We start from the raw sequence: 24332 nt of genomic DNA on the forward strand, positions 1-24332 counted from the left end.
GCCTCGCCACTTTACAGCACATGCTTAGGGTCCGTTTGGTTGTGGAAATAGGGGTCTCAACCGTTTGGTTGGAGGGAATCAGAATCCCATTCCTATTCTTGGTGGAATGACATTCCCACATTTGAGAGAATGGGAATGAGATCCCATTCCAGTTTATTGCAATTTCAACTCTGATTTTCATTTAAACCAAACAGGCTATGGGAAGAGATCATTCCGATTCTGATTCTAACTGCAAACCAAATGATCCCTTGATTACCTCAGAGTTGGGACATTCATAATAAATAAATAATGCACTAATGCCTCGCCCAGCTCTCTCTCTCTCTCTCTCTCTCTCTCTCCAAAGTGTTGTTCCCAACGCTGAGAAGGTAGGATTTGGCAAGATTTCCTATTGTAGGCAGTGTAGAAGGGTCTAACTGCCTTGTCCCTCATGCTCCAACAGAACTGGTTCCTGCAGCGCCCTGTAATCCAAAATGTTGGGCTGATTGCTTTTTGTTGAGACTTGAGAGCTCATGAAAGAAAAAGGTGGCAACGCATTCAACTAATTTTATTTTTCTCTTCTATATACGTCTTAAAGAAGAGCCAGGTGTTCTATCAAAGAAAAGGGCTGGTTCCACGGATGTTTCAACTTTCAACTAATCAGGGCTTTAAGTGGGTGAGGCTCCATATCTATGGAAGGGAAGCTGCTCCGTTTAAGATTCTGCCTCCGTATTCTGCTCCGTTTAAGATTCTGCCTCCGTAGTCTTCAAAAAGCTGAAAAATGCAAAGCGTCCTGGTTACAGATCTGAAAATTCCAGTGTCCATTTCTGGTGAAAGGTCATATACTCTGAGCGTACAGTAATGATTCTTTGCCATTTGGAAGTGCTTCCAGGTCAAATGTAGACCATCCATCTGCATGTGTAGAGAGAGAGAGAGAGTACATTCTTTCTGGTTGGCATGTGTGTCCACAGACATATTTCCTTTCCTTTAGTATGTGGAAATAAAACATGGGAAATGGAAGAGCTAATCACCAAAAAAAGACAAAAGGGATGCTCAACTGCTCATGCTGAAGCTGAGTGGGTGTTTTTAGTTCTGCCTCTTGCGACTGAAAGGACTAATCGGCTAATTGTGCTGAGACATTAGCATTTGTATTAAGACATCTTTTCATGTCCAACCCTGTTCGGGGCAGAGACAACTATAAGGCTAGACCTTTTAAGGCTGAGTTTAGCTTGATAAAAAATAGGAGAAATCAGAAATAGAGAGCTGAGGGAACTGTTTCTCATTTTTATCAAACCAAACATCGCATAAGAGATCGCTATTGTGCGATAACTAACAATCCATGGAGTTTAGTTTCCCTTTCCAATTCTGAAAGGTCTGATGCTTTTATGGCCGTATGCTAATACAAGTTTCAAAATGCTAACGAGAATCATCCAAATGGTTGAAAATCCAAGGTACAAGAAGCAACACCCAGAGACAGCATAATTATGCTTGGGGAATGGGATGCATTCAAATGGACTCTCCATCCATATGCGCTGGCTTTCAGGTGTCAAAATCTATAATTGTGAAGTAAAAAATAATACGATGCTACAATCACTTTCACATTTTAGTTTATGAACAAGAAGTATTCAATTAGATTTTGCAACACTACAGCAAATTGTACATCGTTGGTCTATCTTACAAATGATGATCCTACAAATATCTAATCCTGTACATGGTCAGGAGAGAGACATCTTGTAGAGTTGTTTTAGCCTGTCTTGAAGCAGGTTGCTAGATTCCATTTGGAGTCTACTTCCTGAATATTGCTTGACATTTTAAAGGAAAACCCCCTTGACACTTGGATACTTCAAAAATAGAAACCAGAGTTATTGCTGATGCTTGAGTTGTATAAATGCATAATGTTGTTCCCCAATTATATGCTTGCACCAGCAATTTCAACACTATGTCAGGAGGGGCTCCATAATAGGTTTCAAATGGGGTGTATGAAGGTCCATGGTGTATGTAACCACCAGTCCAAGAAGTGCACAAGATGCAGGAACCAGACCCAAACCATATCTTGTAACTGACAGGCAGCCCATGATCCGATGACAGCCCTTTAGGCTTGCAGCAGAACCTGCATAAAAAGGATATTATAAAAGAATAGTAGAAATTCTGAAGACAGATCTATCCAGCCTTTTTTTTTTCTTTATTTATTTTTTGAAATAACATAGACAGAAGATATCATCCTTGATGGTGGACGATGTAAGAGGATCTGTGTAGCCAACCTCATATAGTTGTAAAAAGACTTTGCTATCACAGTGAAAGTGGTATGGAGAAATGGGTAATGGTGTAGTTGGCACAAGTGTAAAGTGGTAGATATACTGTTGTCAAGATCTTTATTAATTTTATGAAACATAACCCCCAAATTCTGCAAATTTTCCAATTCTAATTTGTAACTATCTAAATTTTTATTGATTTGAACAAAATGGACATATGAACTACCATCAAATGATGAACTAGGTATGCAACTTGGGCAGGCTTGGGTTGAGATTTTGTCAAAATGTGAATGGGCCTGGCCTGGAAGCTTGGCCCTATGCAATTTAAACTCTTCAAATTGGGTAACCGACTCATACCCTGATGATTAACTGATTGCATGGGACATCACATAATCAACATAAATTTTGTTTTGGTAAGTAAATATTTATTGAGAACAGAATGGTAAAATAGAATTCATGTTAGCCGATTCCATGTAGTTGGGACAAGGCTTAGATGATGATGATGGCAATGATTTAGTATCTCTGTATTGTGAAAAACTGTGTGGTCTCTATGTGCATCCCTGCTACCCTAACCCACTGGCCGGCTAACTACTAGTCTTGCATAACACACCTTGTCCCTATGGGGGTTGAAGCCACACTGCATTATCAAAAAAAAAAAAAAGCTCTCAACTTTAAAGGACCTCAAATGAACCAGCCTCAACACATTACAACCCAACCCAGATGACTTGGCCTCACCAACAGAAACAAGAAGGAAAAACGCAGATTAGACGACTTACCAAAACCCCAAATAGAAACGGGGACACGGAAAATAACTAAAAAATATAAAATAAAACACAAAGGTTTTGTGAAATGCCCCGAAAGGTGGTGCCATAAAACTGATACCTAGGTTACCTAAAATATCATTTTTAAGTCTTCCCCATAGCAATCAAACGAAGAAAACTAGATTCCATTTTGGTCCTCTGTCCTCCCTGGCCTGCAAATCGTTGCTTTCCACCATTGTAAGTTGAGCACGGTAGTTTCTTCAACTCCCTTTTATCTTATAGTGCTGTCTTTTCCTTCTGACTTCCTTGGAAATGAATGGATCTTTATTACAAGATCAATGATAGGGGACACCAAGGAAACTACCAACCTCCATTACATATAATTGGCATTATCGGGAGACCAATTAATTCAACATTCTGTAGTTTGTAGCTAATAATGCACTGAATCAGCTTAAATTCCTTCAGGCCACAAACCCAGATGGGACTATAGGTTCATAGAATACATTCCCCCAGATCCAGTACATGCCTGGATGCGAGCTGTTTATAGACCAATGCTACTTGTTTATCAGATTCATGACCTCAAAGCATTCAAAAGGTAATCCCATCAGCAGGGAGCCTGTGACTACAGTTTTTAAGTAAATGCCAACTGCCAAGGCACATGAATTAGCTTACATGTAGAAAGATCCGTTTTGACCTTTTTACCTACTGTGAGCAGATGATAGTTGTTGGAAACTTTGAGTGGTCCGGTCATGCCAATTCTAGAGTCAAAATCTAATTACTAAATCCTAGTTCCTATGTGATCTTGATATTCCTCATGCAATGCTTTAGTAAATTTAGATGGCAATGTATCAAACATCTACAACTTACCTTAAAATGAGAAACCAAAAAAATTACAAAATGGCATGATTTTGAATTCTAGAAATCACTTAGGAGAATTTTTTTTTTCATGAACCTGAAGATAGATAAAATGGATTTTATGAGTACATAGGAATTATATTGCAAAAAAAGGAGTATACGACAGGTTTGACAAATTTAGAGAGTAAAAGCACTTCTTATAAAGAGTCTAAAAGTCAAATTCATAAATTCCCACCTTGGCACTTAAGATATTAAAAAGTAAAAACAAATGCACTAAATACTCATACTCAAATGATATTGCAAGAATCATGTCAAATTTACAAATGTTATATAAATCTAAACAAAAATGCAAACATTTTTTTCATAATAGAAACCTGTAAGATGTATCCAAAATACTATCTTATTAATAATGTATCTTTTGCAAATCAATTGTGCTTTTAATACATTTTAAGTTTAAAAACAATAATAAAATTATGTAAACAACAACTATTTACTTTGATAATTTACTTATAGGTAGCCTTTATAAACATTCATGTGTTTTCTTGTGAACACTTTATTTTTATAATATACATCTATGTCTTAATTACTGTCAAATAAGAATTAATCAATATATGCAGGTCAACATTGCATGTTTTCTAGGGATTGCTTTGTCTAACAGTTGAAAACGGGTTCCTTCAAAGTTCAATCAACATTTGTTTCATATCAATTAATATTCTGTAAGTTAGTAGTACGAAGTGTGAAATTTCTTGCAATTCTCTTAGATAGTGATGCTTAAGATATGCTCAGCTAAAGAAAGCCTTAATCCAACTGTTTGGGGCCAAGAACTTGATGCTCAAGATATGAAAACCAAGACAGCAATGAAATATATAAACATGCACTTTCAGGATCCACCAGTTAGGAACCTTGGCAAATTTTGAGTGAATTGCATCATCTACATGTCCTAGCTCTTTTGCTAGTGTGACATCTCAGATTGTCAGGAAGGTCTCTATGAAGGTTAGACGTATTCTTTTATAAGAATCACGTTGAAAATAAACTTTTCATTCTTTCTAAAGATGAAAGAAGTGAATAACCTTTTTAAACCAAATTCTTTTGATTAAATCTATTTTTGTATATTCTAAATAATATACTTTCTGATAAAAAAATAATAAACTACTTACTTTGATAGGATTCAAGAACGTATAGAGCAAGACCGCAAGAAATTTTGTCTAAGAAGCTTAATGACCCATAAACAAATGCACAGCCATTGAGATCTTCACCAACTAGAAAACTTTGCATGCTCACTCCTGTCACCTGTTAATTCAGTTAAGGCAAAATAAGTAGCAGCTATAAAGCTGGGATCTTGAAGACAATAAAAAGTAAGTACTTTTTAAGAGAAGTAGTAGTAGTTTGATAGGAAAATTTCTTTATACTCAGAAAGCATATCAAGTTTCAGTAAAACTAAAATTAAGTTGGCTACTTCAAGATCAAATTGGATACTTTTGCGGTATGATACCATGGCTTATTCCAGGTCTAATCAAATTGTCCATTCAGTATACACTACCTGACTGGGTGGCACCAAACATCTGGCATGGCTACCAAAAGACAGGATTCTGGTGTTAACATCTTATGCTTATAACCTTTGTGAACCTAAGCCAAAACTGGGTAAATTGGTTGACTGTGACCACCTAAGTCAGATATTTTCATGGATTGATTCACCACCTCCCTCATTTTTTTTATGATATTCTGAAGAAGGCAGACATGGATAGCATAATTGGGAATGCAACTAGTACATTTAACTTGACTGATAAGAGCTGTGAATGGTTTATCTTCTGATGTGAATCCAATATGAAAAGAGAAGAAAGAAAACATCTCTAAAATTTATAAGTATACCAGTGAATGCATGTTCCATTCTTTGCATTTGCATCTCCAGATCCACTACTACGTAATATGTGAAATCACAGTTGTCCTTTTAGGTAGATGTGCAGATGCGTTAAGCAATAAAAACAAATGAGAATGGAGTAAGTTCTATTTTTGGTTTTCTTTGCATGTAATATCAGATGTACAATACAGTCTAGTGCTTAAAGTTCTTATTTGTATCTACAAAAAGATATAAGGTTATGGAGCACCATTTTCATACAAGCTTAACATTAGAAACCCTGGAAATTACGAACATACCATAATTAATGCATTACTGATACCAATGATCACTGACAAAAGGTACATAAAATTGTGCATGCTACTTGGAAGAATGAGAATTCCTGCACCGGAAAATATCCAAAGAACAGCTCCAGCAGTAAAGAAGGCCTTGAGGCGTTGACCAGTCCAAGTGATCCCCTATAATTTTGATATATAATGGTGTTTAATATCAACAAGAAAAACAGTAGTAAAATTCATAAAATAAGCAAGGTTTGCTTATACTGATGACTCACAAAAATACGTTCAATTAGCGTACTGGTACTGAGTTATACCTGTAAAACTACAGAGACAGCAAAGCTGCAAATGTAGATGATGGCAGGAACCTATCCACACAGAAAGTGTAATGAACCCACTGTCATCTCCAAATGGAACAGATATAAACTTAATGGTGGTCTAATATCATAAGGTTCATGCATTTACCAAAGCTTTAGATGATTGAGCCATTTGCAGATCATTAATGACATAAAATGCAAGAAAGGCCTGAACAAAAATAAAATGGAAAAGCATCATTAATGAGAAAACAACAATACTAGAACAAATTTCCTGCAAAATCTTAACCCATAGAAAATCTTGCAGATGTATTTGGATAATAGTTATAGGAACTTCAGAAAAGCATATTTAGCAACCAAAAGAATTTCCATTCTATTGTTTATTGCCAGACCAGATTTCTTCTCAAATAAAGGAAAAGAAAACAACTCCAACCTGTGAGACATTTGTTATTAGTCGAGTCAGTACGTAAACAATGGCAACTTGATGGTATAATACTTTCTTGAACCAGTATGCCCATGAAATCCTTTGATAACTTGCTCCTTGGCTTCTGTGCTTCAATCTTCAAAATAGACCAAATGAAATGAAAGATGATTCCTTTGGACAAGTAGCATTAGATGTGAAACTATTTCAAGAAATGGTATGACCGGACAATTCTACGAACTAAAAGAAGAAAAGTAGCTACATACCTTGGTTCTTTGGTTCCAATTTGAAATATGCTTACAAAACAGCACCCGATGAAAATTGACAAATATGCAATCCAGCGGTACTGTTCATTTAATAATAGTGTAAGGTGAAACCAAAGAAAAATATAAAATTATAGGCAATTATTTAAAGTTTTTTCTTTTTCATCGATACACTTTCACGAGCCAAACCCAAGTCCCATTCTCACTGATATGATTGTCTTAAAGAAAATAGATTTCTTTTTAATCATGTACCTGATTTTCAATATCAATATGTGCTCTGGGCTTGCTAACATAGAACACTGCTAAAGCAACAGCATATAGGCTGAGGTTGGCCACCTTTAACAATAATTAGAGCAAAAAAGAGCATAATATTGGTAATAATGTATAGAACAATAAAACATGAATCAGATTCAAGATCAAGAAAGATGCTAACCATTGTAAAAGCATTACGACAACTAGCCAACACAACTCGGCTTGTTGGATTTAGTGTGATGCAATTCACCATAGACCTTCAAGATATGGTTAGTTGTCCAGAAATATATTTTAGCAAAAAAATGATGAAAATTAAGGGAGAAAATAATGGGAATTTTGCATAAATTTGAACATTTAAGCCAAAAACCATCATACATGTGCGAAACTTGGGTAGCAGCCCAACCCACATTGAAAATTGCAGCAAATATGCTGTAACTAATCGTCTGCACTATAGATGAATTGGTTGCAAAGATTTTACATGGAAGGCAAACACCAAAAACAGAAGAAAAGGAAATTGCAACCAGAACTGATCCTGCACCATGCCATCTTTTGAAATGCCCAAACCTGTCTATCTAGTTAGTGAAAGAAAAAGAGATAATTATTTTCAGCATAAGACCAAAGAAAAATACTTCAAACCAATGTTATCAAATAAATTATCAAAAAGAAAGAAAGCTAACAATTCAGATACACCAAATTTTACTTGGAAGGGAGATTGATCCTTTGTTCAACCAAGTCTAGTCATCTTCTAATTCTTACAAAGCCCTTCTCAGCATATATGAACATATTTATAAACCTAATGTTCCAAAGGCAGTGGCCACTAGGAGAATCTTTATTATAACTCAACCTTCAATCTGTTGTTACCCCCAACTGTATTGCACTCTCTATGGGATTCCACTATATTTTGGTTACCCACTTACCCCACAATTTCACTCATTTCAACCCTAGGAATACCATTATTTCAACAAACAAAACCAAGCCTCTCAAATATAAAGAGGTTCGAACTTGCTAATGTAGAAAAAGATATACTATTTGATGCTGGCCAATCCTGAATATCCAGCATGAGAAACCAAGGAAATAACTATCATCAGCATAAGAAAAATATTTTCAATTGAAATAACTATCATCAGCATAAAAAATATTTTCAATTGAAATAACTATCTTCATTGTAAGAAAAATATTTCCAAGCTGCATTTGGAAATATTTCCCCTTCTCTTTCTCTTTTTTCTTTTTTTCCTTTTTTGGGGTTCAAACTGCACTTGGAACATAAGAAAGTTTGTCTTCCTCTTTGTAATTTTTATTAAGATTATATAATGAATTGTGTTATTGATAAAAAAAAAAATTTCCAAGCTCATAATTAGGGTATGAAAATGCCCCTAGATTGAATGGAATAGCGGAATAGAATTTTCTGTAGCTAATCCTATATTGTCAGGATAGATGATGACACTGGGAACAATTTCCTCTACAGCCAGTCAGAAACACTTTCCATGATTGGCCAGACGATCAACAGATTAGAATAATATAATGAGAGCTTGTTATGGAATAACTGCAAGAAAATATAAGTTTAGTTTTGGAAATTCTACAACAAAGTAGAAGAATGATGGAGGGCAGGCCATATCAAAGAAAATGAGATGGAAAGTCCTAAAGTTCTCAACTAAGCAATTTTAGTGGAGTAAAGGTAAAAATTATGTATTCTTTCGCACTAAACACTTGGATGTATGAAAGGAAGCTAAACATTATAATATTACTATATATCAGTTAGCAACAAAAAATAAAAAAGATATGATAAGCAGCATAAATGCAGTGGAAGATACCAGCTCTCCGGCAAATATTGTTGTAAATCCATCTGCAATTTGACCTGAAAGCATAACCGTAGCTGCATTTCTGTACATCAAAATGACCAATAGAAGTATTAGAAGGAATTTCTAAGAACTACAAAAGAGCCTTAAAAACTGATAGAGATACCATAAGGAAACAAAAAGTGTACCTAGGGGACAATCCAATATCTGTTAGGAACACCAATAGATAAGTAAACCAACATGCAGATGTAATGTCATTAAGCATGTGGCCGACACCATAATAAAACACAGAAGCTCTTCCAAGGGGCTTATTGCATGATTCCTCATCTCCCATTCCATAAACCATAACAATAGACTGCTAATACCTAATACAAAACTAAATTGTCTCTAGTCGTGATAACTCCTGCATTGGAACAGACAGCAGCTTCAGGGAAGGTAGACAATACTCTCCATTCACCAAAACAGATAAACAAATAACATAAAATAAAGCAGAGGATGTTGCTACACCTACACATTCTAAAAGGTTAAGAATTTCAGTTTTCATAATGTCAAAACGTAATTCCAAAGCTCTAAATGACCTAGAAAGAGGTTAAAGCAACAGACCCTCAAATTTCCAGGGAATATAAATGGTTAAACAGTTTAGTAAAGGAAGCTATTGAAAATTTGAAATCATCTTCACATGTTCCCAGAGCAACTAAGCTTCAGTCCAGAACCCATAAGTCGTTAAACCTCATTTAAATAACTCGCATACTCATTTCAACCCATAAATCGAAAATGTCAATCCTGATCAAATAACCTGCCCCCGAGACTGTATTACTACCACGAGCAAGAGTTATACTACTTAAAAGCAGGGGAAAGAAATTGAAAGCCAAAAACATAAAGAACGCAGAGCGAGCACAAGATCTTAGACTCATTTTCAACAAACAGCACAGACCCCTTTATGAGAAGTTTTAAATCTAGAAAAACAAGATAAAACTTCACAATTAATCTAGAACAACATCAGTTAATTACCATGTAAAGAACAAATTCATACACGTCTAGAGCTGCAAATACAACCTAGCTAAATTAATGAGAACAGAGGGAAGTAATCATGTGTAAACGACGGGATAACAGCCGCATAAAAGTAGAAATTTTTGTTGGATTACCAGAAATCCAGAAATCTTGTAACTACAGAGAGAGAGAGAGAGAGAGCCGCCCGCTACCAGTCTTCCTCGCTAGCTTGCTGGTGGGGGGAGGTTTGAAAGATTCTCGATTCACGTAATACTCCCTTTTATACTACTCTTAGAATTTTTCTAAAATGACTAACATGTCCATCACTCACCAACCGTTGGTAGTTCCTTGATCATTCAACTGACACCAACCGTTGGCCGTTGCGGTATAAGAAGCAAGAGCGAGAAAAAAAAAAAAAACTTTGATCCGACGGTTCTGATTCTGATTGATTAGTTGGTGGGCCATTCTGGTCCCAGTACAAACATGATCGTCTACTACAATGGTGGGATATCAATCATCAACGGTAGATTCACAATCTTCTTAGGGGAAGACCGTCTCCTAGACATGCCTTGGTGGTGGTGTCTTAGAATTTCCTTTTCTTTTTTTTTTGCTTTTTCAGGCACTTTTTTCCTTTTCCGTAAGATTTTTCGGTATTTTCCTTCGGGGTGAAAGGGTTGGCTGTTTCGATAAAACAAAATGTGCCACATGCATGAAGTCAAGAAACCACCAAACAGGTTCTTAGGGCCTGTTTGGTCCCACATCAGAATCTCTTATAAGGATGTCAACTGTCATGTTTGGGCCGGCCACAATCGGGTTTTGAAACGGGTCATGTCGGTTTTGACCTCGTACGACATAGGTAATTCCAGATTAGGGATGGCATTTTCTACCCTACCGGGTGGGGTACCCGCCCCCTACCCTCCCCAATTGGGCGGTTTTTTTTTTTTTTTTCTTTTGCTTGAGGGACGGGTTATGGGATTCTACAACCCGTATGGGTATGATGAGAGTACGGTATTAGGCTAAACCCGACCCGCATATTGTTGGGAAGCATATAAATTTTATGTACTAAGTGTTGAATTTAATAATATTTTGAATTTTATGTAAAGGAAAATTGATAGTTTATGTGTTTTCTACGTCTTAATCAAATAATTGGAAATTTTGTAGTTTATTTATATTATTTTACTTGTTTATTGCTTATATATGACAAAAATAATAGGAAACTAAATGCAGGTTCTAAACCCAATCCGCCCCTATCCTTGAATGCTGGGAGGTAGGGTCAGGGATAGTTTTGCATTTTCATATACGCGGAGGGTTTGGATTCTCAAAATCCAACCTGCTATGGATTTTGGGGCAGATACAGGTTTGGAGATCTAGGAAGGCGGATAGTGCCTAGAATTTACAAAACCCTCATTGAACCCGCCACATTTCCATCCCTATTCCAGATTTGGACTCACCAATTGATTTGGAACAATTAGGCATTGCCCTATTGAAATTGACAAAAACCTTATGCATGCTAAAGAGTGGATTTTCTCTTTTCCAACTGGTCGGTGCTGTCATTGAACCGAACAAAACTGTTCCTATTATTATTAGGTCGGGATCGATTTGGGTTGTTCGGAATGACTAGATACCCTAATTCCACATAGGGATGGCAACATGGTAGGTTTGGAGAGGGCTTTGTTTTGGAAGAGGGAAGGTTTCATAAATTTTAGACCCTCCCCAAAACCCCAACCCCTCTTCAAAACCCACAATTAGTTGGATTTTCATAATTCAAACCTTTCTTGACCTTACATTTTTTTATTTGGCCTTACTTATCCAATTATTTGATTAAAACACATAAAAAACATATATATATATATATATATATATATATATATATATATATATATATATATTGGGTGAGGAAAGCTTAGGGTTTCCAATTTAAAATGTAAATGTAAATGTATCCTCTGATATATATTAGTAGTTTATCTTTTGTTAAACATATTAGTAATTTATTTAATGATAAGCGCTAGGGGAATTTTAGTAATATACTGGTGGGAAGGGTTGAGTTTAGCTTATATTAGTAATTTATATTAATACTGTGTTCTACCTATATCTCTGCTGATCTTACGACTCCCAAACCCATTCCTGCCCCAAAAATCTGTTTTCCAAAAAAAAAAAAAAAATCCATTGGGTGGGGGTGCCTGCGGGTAGGGGAGAAATTGCTATTCTCATGCCATATTTGTAATATTTTATTATATCATGTCTAAATGTGTCAATTTAACAAATGGACATATTTCTTGTGAAATTCAATAATCCTCTTTAGTAATTGAGAACAGTTGAATAGGTGAGGTGAACTTGATCGGGGAGTATAAATTCTGTGGGGATTTCGGACAATATATTTAGAAAATTAATAAAATTTTCTCAAGAACAAAGCATAAATTTCCAAGTTGGGATCACCTGCCAATAAAACACACTTCAACACCCTCCCAACATGATCGAACACCACACATCTTGCCATAGAACTGGACCCACCATAAAAGCGGGACCTGCCAGTGTAGTGTCAGATCATGTTGGGAGGGTGTTGGAACATATTTTGTTGGCAGGTGATCCGGACTCTAAATTTCCTAAGTGCATTATGCATATGACCCACAAAACAGTTGAATAGATAAGGTGAAGTTGATGGCTTGTGACTCAAACTTTAGCATTGACCTGAAAGAAAGCAAAAAAACAAAAAAGCAAAAACCCTTTATCATTGACTACCGAAGGCTGGGTATGTTAATTACTCATGGCCACCCCTAGGCCACTAATATAAGATGAACCCAAGAACCCAACTGTCATTGGGGAAAACGCTAAGCTGGACTCAGAAATTGACAAAAGCCAGCCACTCATCCGCACCCACTGTGAAGCGCTTAGGCCTGAAGAAGATGAAGGCAATTTTTGGAGGTATTCAAGTGTTATCCAAATGGATGAGAATCCAAGAGCCAACAATCAAGCATTAGACCAAACAATGAATTTCGATAGACATCAAGTCATACACCAAGGACTAATGTTAAGTGAGACTAATATTTGTACATCTAAACGTACAAATATGAAAATTCCTTCACCTATTTTTCTCAGATGAATTTTTCACTCCCGACCAATGTTGAACCGACTTTTTAATTAGAATGAGAGTTTTATTTTGGGTTCATAACTTCAATACTTCATCTCAGGGAAGCCTTTTTTTGGTAAAACAGGAAGGAAAATGAGTTTTAATCTTTCATTAGATAACTTCCTGGCGATGGTTGAGGCTAGCAAGAAAGCCAGTTGCTTGGTTACCTTTACATCATTCATTGCCTTCCAATCCGCACTTTGAATGGGAAATCTTTTAACTTATGGCTTCACTCACTGTGATGGTGTTAGGTTCAGGTGCCGTTTATTTGAAAAAACAGTGTCAGCTTATTGCCACATAGGCATTTATTCTGAAATGCTGTTTGGTAAATCATTTATTAAATAAATGTGCCTTGGTCTGTGTGAGAGCCAATCATTGGGTGAAAATTCATTTTAATGTTTCTCCCAACACCAAGGTGTTTTTTACTGTTCATCTTATGTGGCATCTAATGGCGCCTAGTAGTCAAACATCAAAAGAACATTTATCAACCACTTTTCTTGTTTTTCAAGATTAATCCTGTACAAAACGTTTATTAAATAAACAGCCACAATACCAAACAGCCTGTATATTGTTTCACACCTACAGTGCAAACAATAAGTGGGGGGCATGTAAGAAATAACTTTTTTTCAATTATTTAATATCATGTTTTAGTTATGGACTGTCAGCATGAAGTTTAGTTTCTAAACAGTGTTCCTTTACCATAGCTTGTATTTTGCTGGTCAATGAACATTATGGGAAAAGACTTTACAATTTGTCAGCTAACTCAACTGTTTTTACTCTCCCTGCCGTATGGCTATAGACAACATGGGCTCCTAGTTTTACATTGAATACAATTCATCTTTCCCTGTTGAATATCAAAAAAAAAAAAAAAAAAAAAAACACCACAAGTTACAAATGATCATCTTATTAATGAATCTTACTGGTGTCCAAATTCCTGTACACGGCTATCACAGCTTCAAAGAAGACCATAGTATATAGTACTTAACGTGTTCCAAAACCAACTCTTCCCTCTTTCTCTTCTTGACCAAGCACTCTAATATTTGCTCTTTCAATGACAACATGAAAGAAAAAGTGAAAAAGATTGGGGGCAAAACAGGATGAAAGAACAACTCTGGAATACATAGAAGAGTCTAAAAACAAATCTGTGTAGCTAACCTGACTCCTGGCTAGCAGCAGAAAGAAGTTGCCTGACCTCAGAATTCATTTGAACGAGAAGTTCAAATTTAATTATTAATACTCTCTTTAATAACTGTACTTGCCTCAGTTCCTCCCCATAAATGGAAACTTTATGTTATGAAAACAACTGAAAATAGGGGTTTGTCCATTTCAGTGCTTCACTTTCCAGTTTCAACTACGAAGCATGATACCAAGTTGTGCTGCACATGGTGAAATGTAATCAATGGAGCCTTATCAACATTAAGCCAGGAGGGGTTCTGTTAAATGTTTCAAATTGGGAGTTTCCAAGTTTATGGTGTATGTGACCAACACCCCAAGAAGTGCACAAGAAGCAGTGATGAGACTCAAACCATATCTTGTAATGGATAAACTACCAATGCTGGAGAAATCTGCATTAATAGATACAAAATAGAAGATTCTCAGCGAAGAGGGACCATGAGCTCAGAAATAAATCAATTCTTCATCTTTTCACCAAAGAAGTATACCATAGTGAAGTTGCAATTATGCCTTTGGTGATCCATAAACCTTAGAAGTAGATGTGTGGTGAATTATAGACCAAATATCAGAAACCATATGATCCTAACTACAATGGCCATTTGTTTGTTTTGGAAACTGGTTAGAGCTATGGCCTATGGGCAATACCATGTTTAATTGTTGACCGGATGTATGGTTAAAGTTACCCAATTTGAATTAGGTGCCCAATTAATTGGATGTTCAGGTTTGAGGTTATCTATACGCTTGGCACCCAATAATAGATTTATTATACTACATGATTCTCTGTTTATTATTTGACTTGGGAAAGGGGACGAGACAACTGAAGGAAAAAATTAAAAACCAAAGAAGACAAAAACCTCACAAATGAAATATGCAAAGACACTTTAACTGAAAGAGATAAAAGCATTTTAACTTCAGCAGCTAAGAAACCAGTGAAAAATAGATAGCATATTGAATATAGTAGAGAGAATTGAGACCCCAAATACCATTGGTTGAGCTCATGATCCAAAATGCTGAACCTCAACTCAGTTTTGATTTTCAATTAAAAGGCAAAGAACAAAAATTACTGAATCAACTCTACTTTATAAGCAGATGCCAGAAATATAAATGTGTGGTGGCTTATGACACTGTTTAGGAAAATCTCCCAGAACAGAAGACCTCTTTCTGAAGACTAGGCTTTTCCTATGGTGGACTTATGATACTGTTTAGGGATTATATATTGTCTTTCTTTTCTGAGCCACTGATGGAAATTCTCAGTGACTTCAATATTCCTATAGTAAAGTGTAGAGTGACTGCAGTTGTAACACAAAAATACCAAATAACTGTACAACTAACCTAACTAGAAAAGCAAAAGAAGAATTCAAAAACTAAACAATAAAACAATTTTGGCATCTGTCATTGATGTATTCTGCAAACAGTATCTAGAAAAGCAATATGGCTTTTATGCATTTTTCGTCTAATATAATTCATCTAAACCAAGTGAAAGAAATTAAAATTTCAAAAATGTTCTTTGGAAAATAAAGAATGGATAAACCACCCACCTTGATAGGATTCAATAACATATAAGGCAATTCCACATGACACTTTGTCCAAGAAGCTCAATGACCCATAAACAAATGCAGAACCATTAATATCTTCCCCAACTAAAACACTCTGCATGCTTATTCCCGTCACCTGTTATTCCAACAAAGACATAAAATTATGGCTGATATGAAGTCGGGATGCATAAACCTAAATGAATCAGAAAGTATGTGGCTTTGAATAATAAGATAGAATGGCTTGAAAGTACAATTGTTATATGCACATGTCATATTGTGCAGAGCAATGCAAATGTATTTCAAAGTTTGTAAGTGCCTAAAGTTCCGGTATGTACCATGATCCATTACTGATTACATTATCCCAGATCTTTTGGTGATAGAGTGGACAGGACATGTAAACAACTTCCTACACCTAGCTCTGCCATTGACATACCATGATGTGAAGAGACTGGACTCTGGAGCCATCATTAGACAGTTTCCACCTTCCAGCCTCATAAGGAACTCAATCAGATGAGTCAGTCATATGTCCTGTATAAGGTGGTATTTGGCACGTCTTTCGGTCTGCAGGAAGTTCAAAAGACCAAAAATGGTCTTTTCCCGTTTGGTATCGCGTAAGACCCAAAGATGAGCATGCAGAAAGACCACAAAAGCCAAGCTGTTTTTAACAGCCCGGTAGACTATGATGCGAACCAAACAGTCTTGGTCTTTAAATACAAGATTCCAAAAGCTCAGTGCATCTTCTCATCTACTGGGCTATTGAAAGGATCTACCTAGAAAAATTTGCCAAAAAACCCTAAATCTTTTTGAGCATTAACCATATTTTTTTTTACTGTCCATAATAATGTGGTTATCAGATAGCATTATTTGAATCAAATTTAGCATAACAAGGTTATCCATGCTCATGCATTTCAGAAATCTGACATTAAGCATATTGCAGTTCCATCGTAGATTGTGATCCACCATTACCTAAGTTAATCGGTTAAAGATAATATTACTTTTCATTAAATAAATGGCAAGGGAAATATATTTCTTTGCTGGACTTATTTAAGATTGTATAATCTGTTGCCTCAGGCACTCAACTGTGTTTGAGAAATTATGAGGTCCTTAGAAAACAAGATCTGTATATGCATAACTGAAGTTAACAAAGATAATGAGACTGAACAAAAATCGTACCGTCATTAAAGCGTTGGCAACACCAATAATTACTGACAAGAGGTACATCAAATTGTGCAGGCTACTTGGAAGAAGAAAAATTCCTGCACCAGAAAATATCCAAAGAATGCCTCCTGCAGTAAAGAAGGCTTTGATACGCTGGCCAGTCCATTTCATCTCCTATAAAATTGATATATAGTGGTTTCAGTATAAGAAATAATATCAACAAGAGAGAAAATGTTCTTTATCTTCTTTGATACAATTGAAACATAAAAGATGCTTCAACTAGAAAACTGAAACTGAAATGACAGACCTGTAAAATGACGGATACCACGAAACTGAAAATGTAGATGATGGCAGGTACCTGCAATACGTTATTTAAAAAATAATATTAACCCCCCAGTTTCTCTAAAAATACAGATGTAGAATGATGAAATGTAGTGAGATGGGCTGTGGAAACTTACTATAGCCTTGGATGATTGAGCCATTTGTAGGTCATTAATGACATAAAAAGCAAGAAGTGCCTGACAAAATGCAATACAAATGTAAAAGACAAAGCAATATGAACCAATTCCTAGCAGATACCTTTCCATATTATAATAAATGCAACAGAGAAGCATCTCTGATAACCAAAAGAGAGATGCCTTATTTTTGAAATGTCACGTTCTGGCAAACAATTTGTTCTATAAAAAGTAGGAAGGAAAAGAATACTAACCTGTGAAACATTTGTTACTAGTCGAGTTAGCATATACACAAGAGCAACTTGGTAGTATAGAACTTTCTTGAACCAGTCTTTCCATGAAATCCTATGGAGACTTTTCCCCTCTATTTCTTGCCTCAATCTTCACAATAAATCACATAACATTGAAATTTTATTATTTAAGTGGCATTAACATGTAGGTATTAAAAAATGAATTTTTTTTACAACTATTACTAGAAATCATATGTAGCGCACCTTGGTTCTTTGGTTCCAACAAGAAATATGCCCACGAAACAGCAACCAATAAGAATTGACAAATATGCAATCCAGCGGTACTGCTCATTTTACAAAAGTAAAGTTTAAGAATGCAATTGAAATAGCATATATGTAAGATACATAGTAAGTTCATAGCTTTTCCCCTTTTCTCTTTTGAATTTAAGCATTTGTTAAGAGGCAAGTATACTACAAACAAGGTACCTGGTTTTCAATATCCACAGGTGTCTTGGGTTTACTCAAGTTGAAAACAGCTAAAGCAACAGCAAATAGGCTGAGGTTGGCCACCTTCAATAACAAAGGGAGTAATAACAAAAAGGATCAACATTAAAAATTTGTGCAGAATTAAAACAAATACAAAATCATGATTGATAACGATGCTAACCATTGTAAAAGCATTTCTACAGCTAGCTAGCGCAACTCTGCTTGTTGGATTCAGCGTCATGCAATTTACCATAGACCTTCAGTGAGAATAAATATTGTTAACTACAATGAGTAGAAGTCTACAAATTGAAGGGAAAAAGATAGTGGAGCTGAACAAGCTTGCAATTTTAACACTTTAAAGGCCAAAGTTGTAGGCTAAAGTGAATAGAAAATAACAAATCAAGTGGCAACTTCAAGGCAAGAAGGGTAATTACATGTGTGAAACTTGAGTAGCAGCCCAACCCACATTGAAAATTGCAGCAAAAATGCTGTAACCAACTGTTTCCATTGTAGCTGAATCGGTCTTAAAGATTTTACAAGGTACACAAACACCAAAAACAGAAGAGAAGGAAATAGCAACCAGAACTGATCCCGCAATATGGCATATTTTGAAATGTCCAAACCTGTCAATCTATCATGTAAACAAAAGAACATTCAGTATTGCTTATAGTAGAAACTTTTAAATCCCAGTTCAGAAATTTAGATGCATGAATATCCCACTTAAGAGAGAGAAGCCTATCCTGTTAAATTTGAGCGAACCATGCGAAGTTGATTCTTTGTTCAGTTTTTTTAGCTATGTCTTTTAGTCCTTCTAAGGCCCTTTTCAGCCTATATGAATATGCACCTAAGGCTAATAGAGAAGGCAGGGGCCACCATAGGAACTATATTCAGATCATACCATTGACCCATTTATGCACTTTTCCTATCATTTTTCCCCAACCCCACTACCCACCCAAAAATAAATAAATAAATAGATGAAAAAGGGGCATTACCCAATGTAGGTCATAGATATCCATGGGAGGAGTGGACTGGTTATGGATTTAACCTTTGGCACTTCCTCGCACAAAGAGGCCATTCTCAACCTGAACCGAGCAATGACCCCTACCCACACAAAAAATAAATTAATAAAATATAGCACTGTACTTGCTCTTCCGCCACTATTTTGTTGTTTCATGCATTGTTTCGACAAGAAAACTAAATCTTCTCAATAGAATGAATAGATGTATATGTATTGAACATATACAACATATAACTGGATTGAAAATGGTAAAAACCAAAACCTTTTTTTCTGTGGGTATATCAATTCAAATAAAGGATATCGCCAGACCATTAACCATCAGTGGGATTTTACCAAATATTTTCCACGAATCCTATTTGATGTTTTCTCTTGATGGAGTACAGGCAAGGATTAAATACACCAGAATTGGAATATTATTCATGCAGCTTATCCTAAATGGTTGGGAATCTTAGTCAATGACAGTGATAAAAAATTTCCCCAATAACCATAATTCTCAAGGTGTTGTTAGAAGGGGCTACATGTTTAAAATAGTGTATCTAAAATAAACTCAAAAGTGCATAAAAAATTAAAGAAAATGAGATATGAAATCTAGAAATTTCTAAACAAGGCAATTTTCATGTTACAGATACTGGCAAAGTGTTCTAAGGAAATAAAATATGCCTCAAAAAATGACTATCTTCTACTGATAAAAAAAAAAAACTATCTTTATCAGCAAAGAAACTAAATGAAATGACAATCAGCATAGGTTCATCTGGTTGTACCAGCTCTCCAGAAAATATAGTAGCAAATCCATCAGCAATTTGACCAGAAAGCATAATAGTAGCTGCATCCCTGTTCATGAGAATGACCAACATAAGGACTAGAATAGACTCCTACTGAGGTTTGCCACCTTATCTGATATAATACTGCAATATATATTATGTTAAAGTCCAAAATGAGTAATAAGAATTAAATCACTATCTTGTAAGAAGCATAAAAGGATGAATTTACTACTCATCAGTGCATCATCATCTATGGGCAGTATAGAAGACTGTTATTGTAAGTGAACAAATGCCAATTCTAATGAGCAGGGAATTTTTTGATAATTCTATACTACTATCAGTCTTAAGTTAAGAAGCCCAGGTATGGAGCCTAAGATTTATAAGATTCACTGCTACAGGATCCACAAATTTTGCAAGAATTGTTCCTAAAATATCTAAAAATAATTTCTTCTTTACCTTTTGACTTGTATCTTTATATAAATTTGATTTATTCAGTTTGTGTAATAATTGAAATGTCCCAAGAAACAAGAATTTGCTACTTTATCATCAATATAGATACCCAATTTTTTGTCGGTAACATACATTTTATTCAATTACAGTAAGGAGAAAGCAAAAAGTATACAATTAAAATGTGTGTACAAAAGGGGGAGTCCAATAAAGCTTGGATAAACAAAGTAAACCCAAGTAAACACACCTAATAAGCTCAAAACAATCAAAAATACCAAACAAAATCTATCCCAATGAATTAGCTTCATAGCATTTGGTAGCCATCCTCATCTCCAAACAACTAACAATGATGAATCAATCTCATAGGCTTGTTTATTGCATCCTTTTTCCCCCTGCCAATTAGATTCTTTATTTTCAAGGTAAGAAACAAGTTTTATCCTAGCAGTAGCTCTAAATTCCTGCCCATTATTTTATGATGGATATGACACTGAACAGAACAGAATGGTGAAATAGGATTCATGTAAACAACCCCATATAGTTGGGACAAGGCTTAGATGATGAGTAGTTCTAAATTCCTACCACATTGTTCCTGCATAAATCAAGAATCAACTAAGAAGACAAAATTTTGCATAAATCATATGTCTACTGATGAGACATGAGTCCACCAATTGATAATCATAATCAAATGTTCCTAGGATAACCAGAAAGTACCTTGGAGGCAGTCCTATATCTGTGAGAAACACCAATAGATAAGTAAACCAACAGGCAGCTGTCACGTCATTAAGCATGTGGCCAACACCATAGCAGAAGACAGACCCTCTACCGAGGGGTCTAGTGCATGATTCAATATCATCCATACTATAAACCGAAAACAGATGAACTTATTGTTCCTTGGAGCAGACTCAGTTGTCTACCAATGCTGAGAATCCTGCAGAGGACAGATGGAGGCTTTAGAAAGATATGCCACACTTCCAATTCGCCCCAGAAAAGATGGATAAGCAACAGAACATGGAACAATAAAAAAAATGTCCTACATTCACATAAACAAATCATTTTCACACGTACACCAAGTTGCAGAAAACAGGTTTTCAAAGAGAAAAACCATAAAGCATTAATATATATACCTACAATACTAGGACCATAAACTAAAATTGTCAACCTTGATCGATCACACTTGCCCACATTACTATTTATGACAAAACACAAACCCAAAAAAGATTCAAACGACCTTCTTTACGAAAACTGTTCCATGGCATCTATAAGAAAAGAAACGCTTTATGGGGGTTCATGGAAAGTATCAGAAAGAGGAAGACTAACCCTTTATACATAGAGCATAAGCTAAAGAACTAGTTCATACGTATGTGTAGATAACAATACAAAACTATACGACACATGAGAGAGAGAGAGAGAGAGAGAGAGAGAGAGTGGACAAAGGATTGGAGGGATTACCCAGAAGAAGAGTTGTGTTGTATCACGTATTGAATTGAATGAAGAAAGCATGGAGAATTGGAAACGCTTGGCGGTCTGCTGGCTCTTTATATAGGTGGTGTGTGAGAGACGGACTGTGTGTGGTGGGGGCAGAGCCGCAGGCAGAGGGAAGTCGGGTTGGCACATCCTCATGCCACGTCATTTCTCTATAGCTCCATCGGTTCTCTCATCTTTGTGTGGAGATTTTTCTTTTTCTGTAATTTCGATTTTTCTCTGGTTTGTAGCAGATCGACTGGTCCGAATCTTCGTTCGTCAGTGACGACGTCAAGAACTAATAAAATAATAAGTTCCATGATCCGATCACATTCAAACCAATTATCATGTTAGTGAATCTGCGACTCAGGGTCACGAATCATGATACCAACCAACACCGGTTAAAACATAGAGTTTAGCTGTTTAGATCGACAGGCAGAGAGATTCTTGATCCCCTGTGTTTTGGATCTTGTTCGAGAGAGTAGGCGTTTCTTCCCAAAACGTTGCCGGTTAGGCTGCATTTGGCATTCCTTATTTTTAGGACTTATCGCAGTTAAGGAGTGCCAAATGCAACCTTACTTAGGCCCATTTTTCACCAAAACGTCAAGAAATAATACCAATACCTCAATTATTGGGATAAAAAGGGATGAAGGAAATATCATTGTGGAGATCGAATTCAGTCCTCACAAAACTGTACTTACAATTATGTATCGGAAATGTCTCCTCATGAATAAAAAAAAAAAAAAATAGAAATTTTAGATGCACAACTGCAAAAGGCTGTGACCACGGTGTGAAGATGGTTTTGTGAGGATGAAATTCCAATTCATTGTTTGAAGGGAATAAGGCTGACGTGGACTAGGGAAGTGAATGCATGGAAGCACAAGCTCAATCTGGGGGTGCACTATCTGGTGGATGATGATGTGGTATCAAGATTGGCCTAATAATAATCTCTTCACATGGGAGAAATAGGTGGAATCATCATCTACAAATTTAAATAAATAAACAAATCTCAAGGAAGGAGACAAAAGAAGCATAATCAAATTTGATTAATCCAATATTTTTTTCAAATAAATAAAATATTTTGTTTGTATGCTTATAATTATTTTGGCCTGTTATGTTTGAACTTTGAAATGCTTAATTAATATGTCTAGAACCTCTCCTACGTACACACATTAGTGTCTTATAACCCAGACTGTCTTGGCTGGGTGACGGTGTAGTGGCGGTTCAACCAAGTGGTTTGTCTGTACCAAACAAATAAACCATCCAAATTAGTCCGGTTATAAGTTTACTGGTTCAACAATCTCATGCGTGGTGCAGTACAATTATCGTGGAAATCTCATAACCCTAGAATTGGATTATATACACCCAATGACCCAATCAGGTTAGAACTTAGAATTACAGGATTAAACAATAGAGTCTAACAAAAGCCTCACAATCTTTCCCAGATTGTTCTTTTCTTTGAGTTTGATTTTAAACAAAATTTGATTATTCTCTTTTCAAAGTTTGATTTTGAACAAATTTCAGATTGTCATCTTTTCAAAGTTTGATTTTGAATAAAATGCAGATCACTCCACCATTACAGCCCCAGCTCTTATTATATGATCAGAAACCAATCCATCTGCAGAGTGTTAATCAAGGATCTCCTTTGACATGAGTAGGAACTTAGACAATATGAAGCCCCTGAAAAGAAAGACCATTGTTTTCAAACCGCCCTTGACCTGGATGATTGGACTGTTCATCCAGAGAATCGTTCAGGCAATCGGTTCTGTTTCACTCTTAATCTGGTCCTTGACAATAAAACCATTAATTTGGTCAGCGACCTGCTGACGACCTGATCATTAATAGCAGTTGTTATTTTAATTATTTTTAATTTAATTAGAATGAACCATCCATTTGAGCCGAATAATCGAATCGCCAACCCGGAAACTAGTGGCCTAACTAACTCTCACAGCTCATCTTGTATTGCCACATGTCTAAATCTACCCGTTTGATTTCTCTTTATCTTTCATTCTTTCTTTTCCTCCAAGAAAGCATAGTATGGGTTATTATATTATATGTTAGTACAACGACCATTGAAGAATCTAAAAAGAATTGTTCAGAGTTGTTTGTCTCTGGTGAACCAAAATTCAAAATTTTTCAGAAGGTATTTCAGTCTATGAGTGCAAAATGTCAAAAACTAAAATTTGGGGTTCTCAATTGTGTTAATGAATAGGAATTGTAAGACCATTCTTACAGTAACACAGTTATTACTACCTTATAAACCAAGTGATATCTTAGCATGCAAAATCTTTAAAATGAAAAGAAAAAGGAAAGAAATTCCTATAAATTCACATCCAAACACCTACCTCCAGATTCTTAAGAATATAAGAAACATAAAAAACAATAATACTTAGGTTGTGTTTGGTATCATTGCTGCTTTTGCTTGAAATGTTTTGGGTGGAAAAATATGTGTTGTGATGAGATCATGTATA

General features: G+C 35.8%; 2 protein-coding genes across 5 annotated transcripts; both read right to left on the bottom strand.

Annotated features, from left to right (window-relative positions):
• Positions 1-1577: 1577 nt before the first annotated feature.
• Positions 1578-9366, bottom strand: LOC104587496 (uncharacterized). The gene is made up of 12 exons (XM_010245130.3): positions 9209-9366; positions 9036-9105; positions 7600-7796; positions 7406-7481; positions 7225-7308; positions 6976-7055; positions 6722-6848; positions 6440-6499; positions 6292-6342; positions 5999-6157; positions 5002-5134; positions 1578-2086 (listed from the first exon to the last, which is right to left on the bottom strand). Exons 1-12 carry the CDS (start codon positions 9364-9366, stop codon positions 1914-1916), a joined length of 1368 nt encoding a protein of 455 aa, XP_010243432.2. The 3' UTR covers positions 1578-1913.
• On the bottom strand, positions 9288-22473 carry LOC104587495 (uncharacterized). 4 transcript variants are annotated; one of them, XM_010245127.3, is made up of 13 exons: positions 21850-22473; positions 21112-21328; positions 19954-20023; positions 18609-18805; positions 18356-18431; positions 18175-18258; positions 17953-18032; positions 17713-17839; positions 17462-17521; positions 17311-17361; positions 17019-17177; positions 15849-15981; positions 9288-9423 (listed from the first exon to the last, which is right to left on the bottom strand). In XM_010245127.3, exons 2-13 carry the CDS (start codon positions 21255-21257, stop codon positions 9386-9388), a joined length of 1221 nt encoding a protein of 406 aa, XP_010243429.1. In that variant the 5' UTR covers positions 21258-21328; positions 21850-22473; the 3' UTR covers positions 9288-9385. The 4 variants fall into 4 exon arrangements, with proteins under 4 accessions (XP_010243429.1, XP_010243428.1, XP_010243431.1 ...); XM_010245126.3 differs by lacking the exon at positions 9288-9423 and adding an exon at positions 14028-14702 and having other exon boundaries at positions 21850-22470; XM_010245129.3 differs by lacking the exons at positions 9288-9423; positions 21850-22473 and adding exons at positions 14028-14702; positions 19167-19275 and having other exon boundaries at positions 19954-20097; positions 21112-21228.
• Positions 22474-24332: the final 1859 nt, after the last annotated feature.

Source organism: Nelumbo nucifera, chromosome 2 (assembly GCF_055504915.1).
Source record: "Nelumbo nucifera cultivar China Antique chromosome 2, China Antique-T2T, whole genome shotgun sequence".
Classification (NCBI taxonomy): domain Eukaryota; kingdom Viridiplantae; phylum Streptophyta; class Magnoliopsida; order Proteales; family Nelumbonaceae; genus Nelumbo; species Nelumbo nucifera.

Excerpts from the sequence above, each read along its gene's own strand:
- LOC104587496 (XM_010245130.3), bottom strand. The coding sequence starts at position 9,366 with ATGGTTTATGGAATGGGAGATGAGGAATCATGCAATAAGCCCCTTGGA. Across the intron at positions 7,056-7,224 it reads ATATTGATATTGAAAATCAG|TACCGCTGGATTGCATATTT; the intron begins GTACATGATTAA and ends TTAAATGAACAG. Across the intron at positions 6,158-6,291 it reads CTGTCTCTGTAGTTTTACAG|GGGATCACTTGGACTGGTCA; the intron begins GTATAACTCAGT and ends TCAAAATTATAG.
- LOC104587495 (XM_010245126.3), bottom strand. The coding sequence starts at position 21,257 with ATGGATGATATTGAATCATGCACTAGACCCCTCGGTAGAGGGTCTGTC. Across the intron at positions 18,432-18,608 it reads GCTACTCAAGTTTCACACAT|GTCTATGGTAAATTGCATGA; the intron begins GTAATTACCCTT and ends TTCTCACTGAAG. Across the intron at positions 17,522-17,712 it reads TAGTAACAAATGTTTCACAG|GCACTTCTTGCTTTTTATGT; the intron begins GTTAGTATTCTT and ends GCATTTTGTCAG.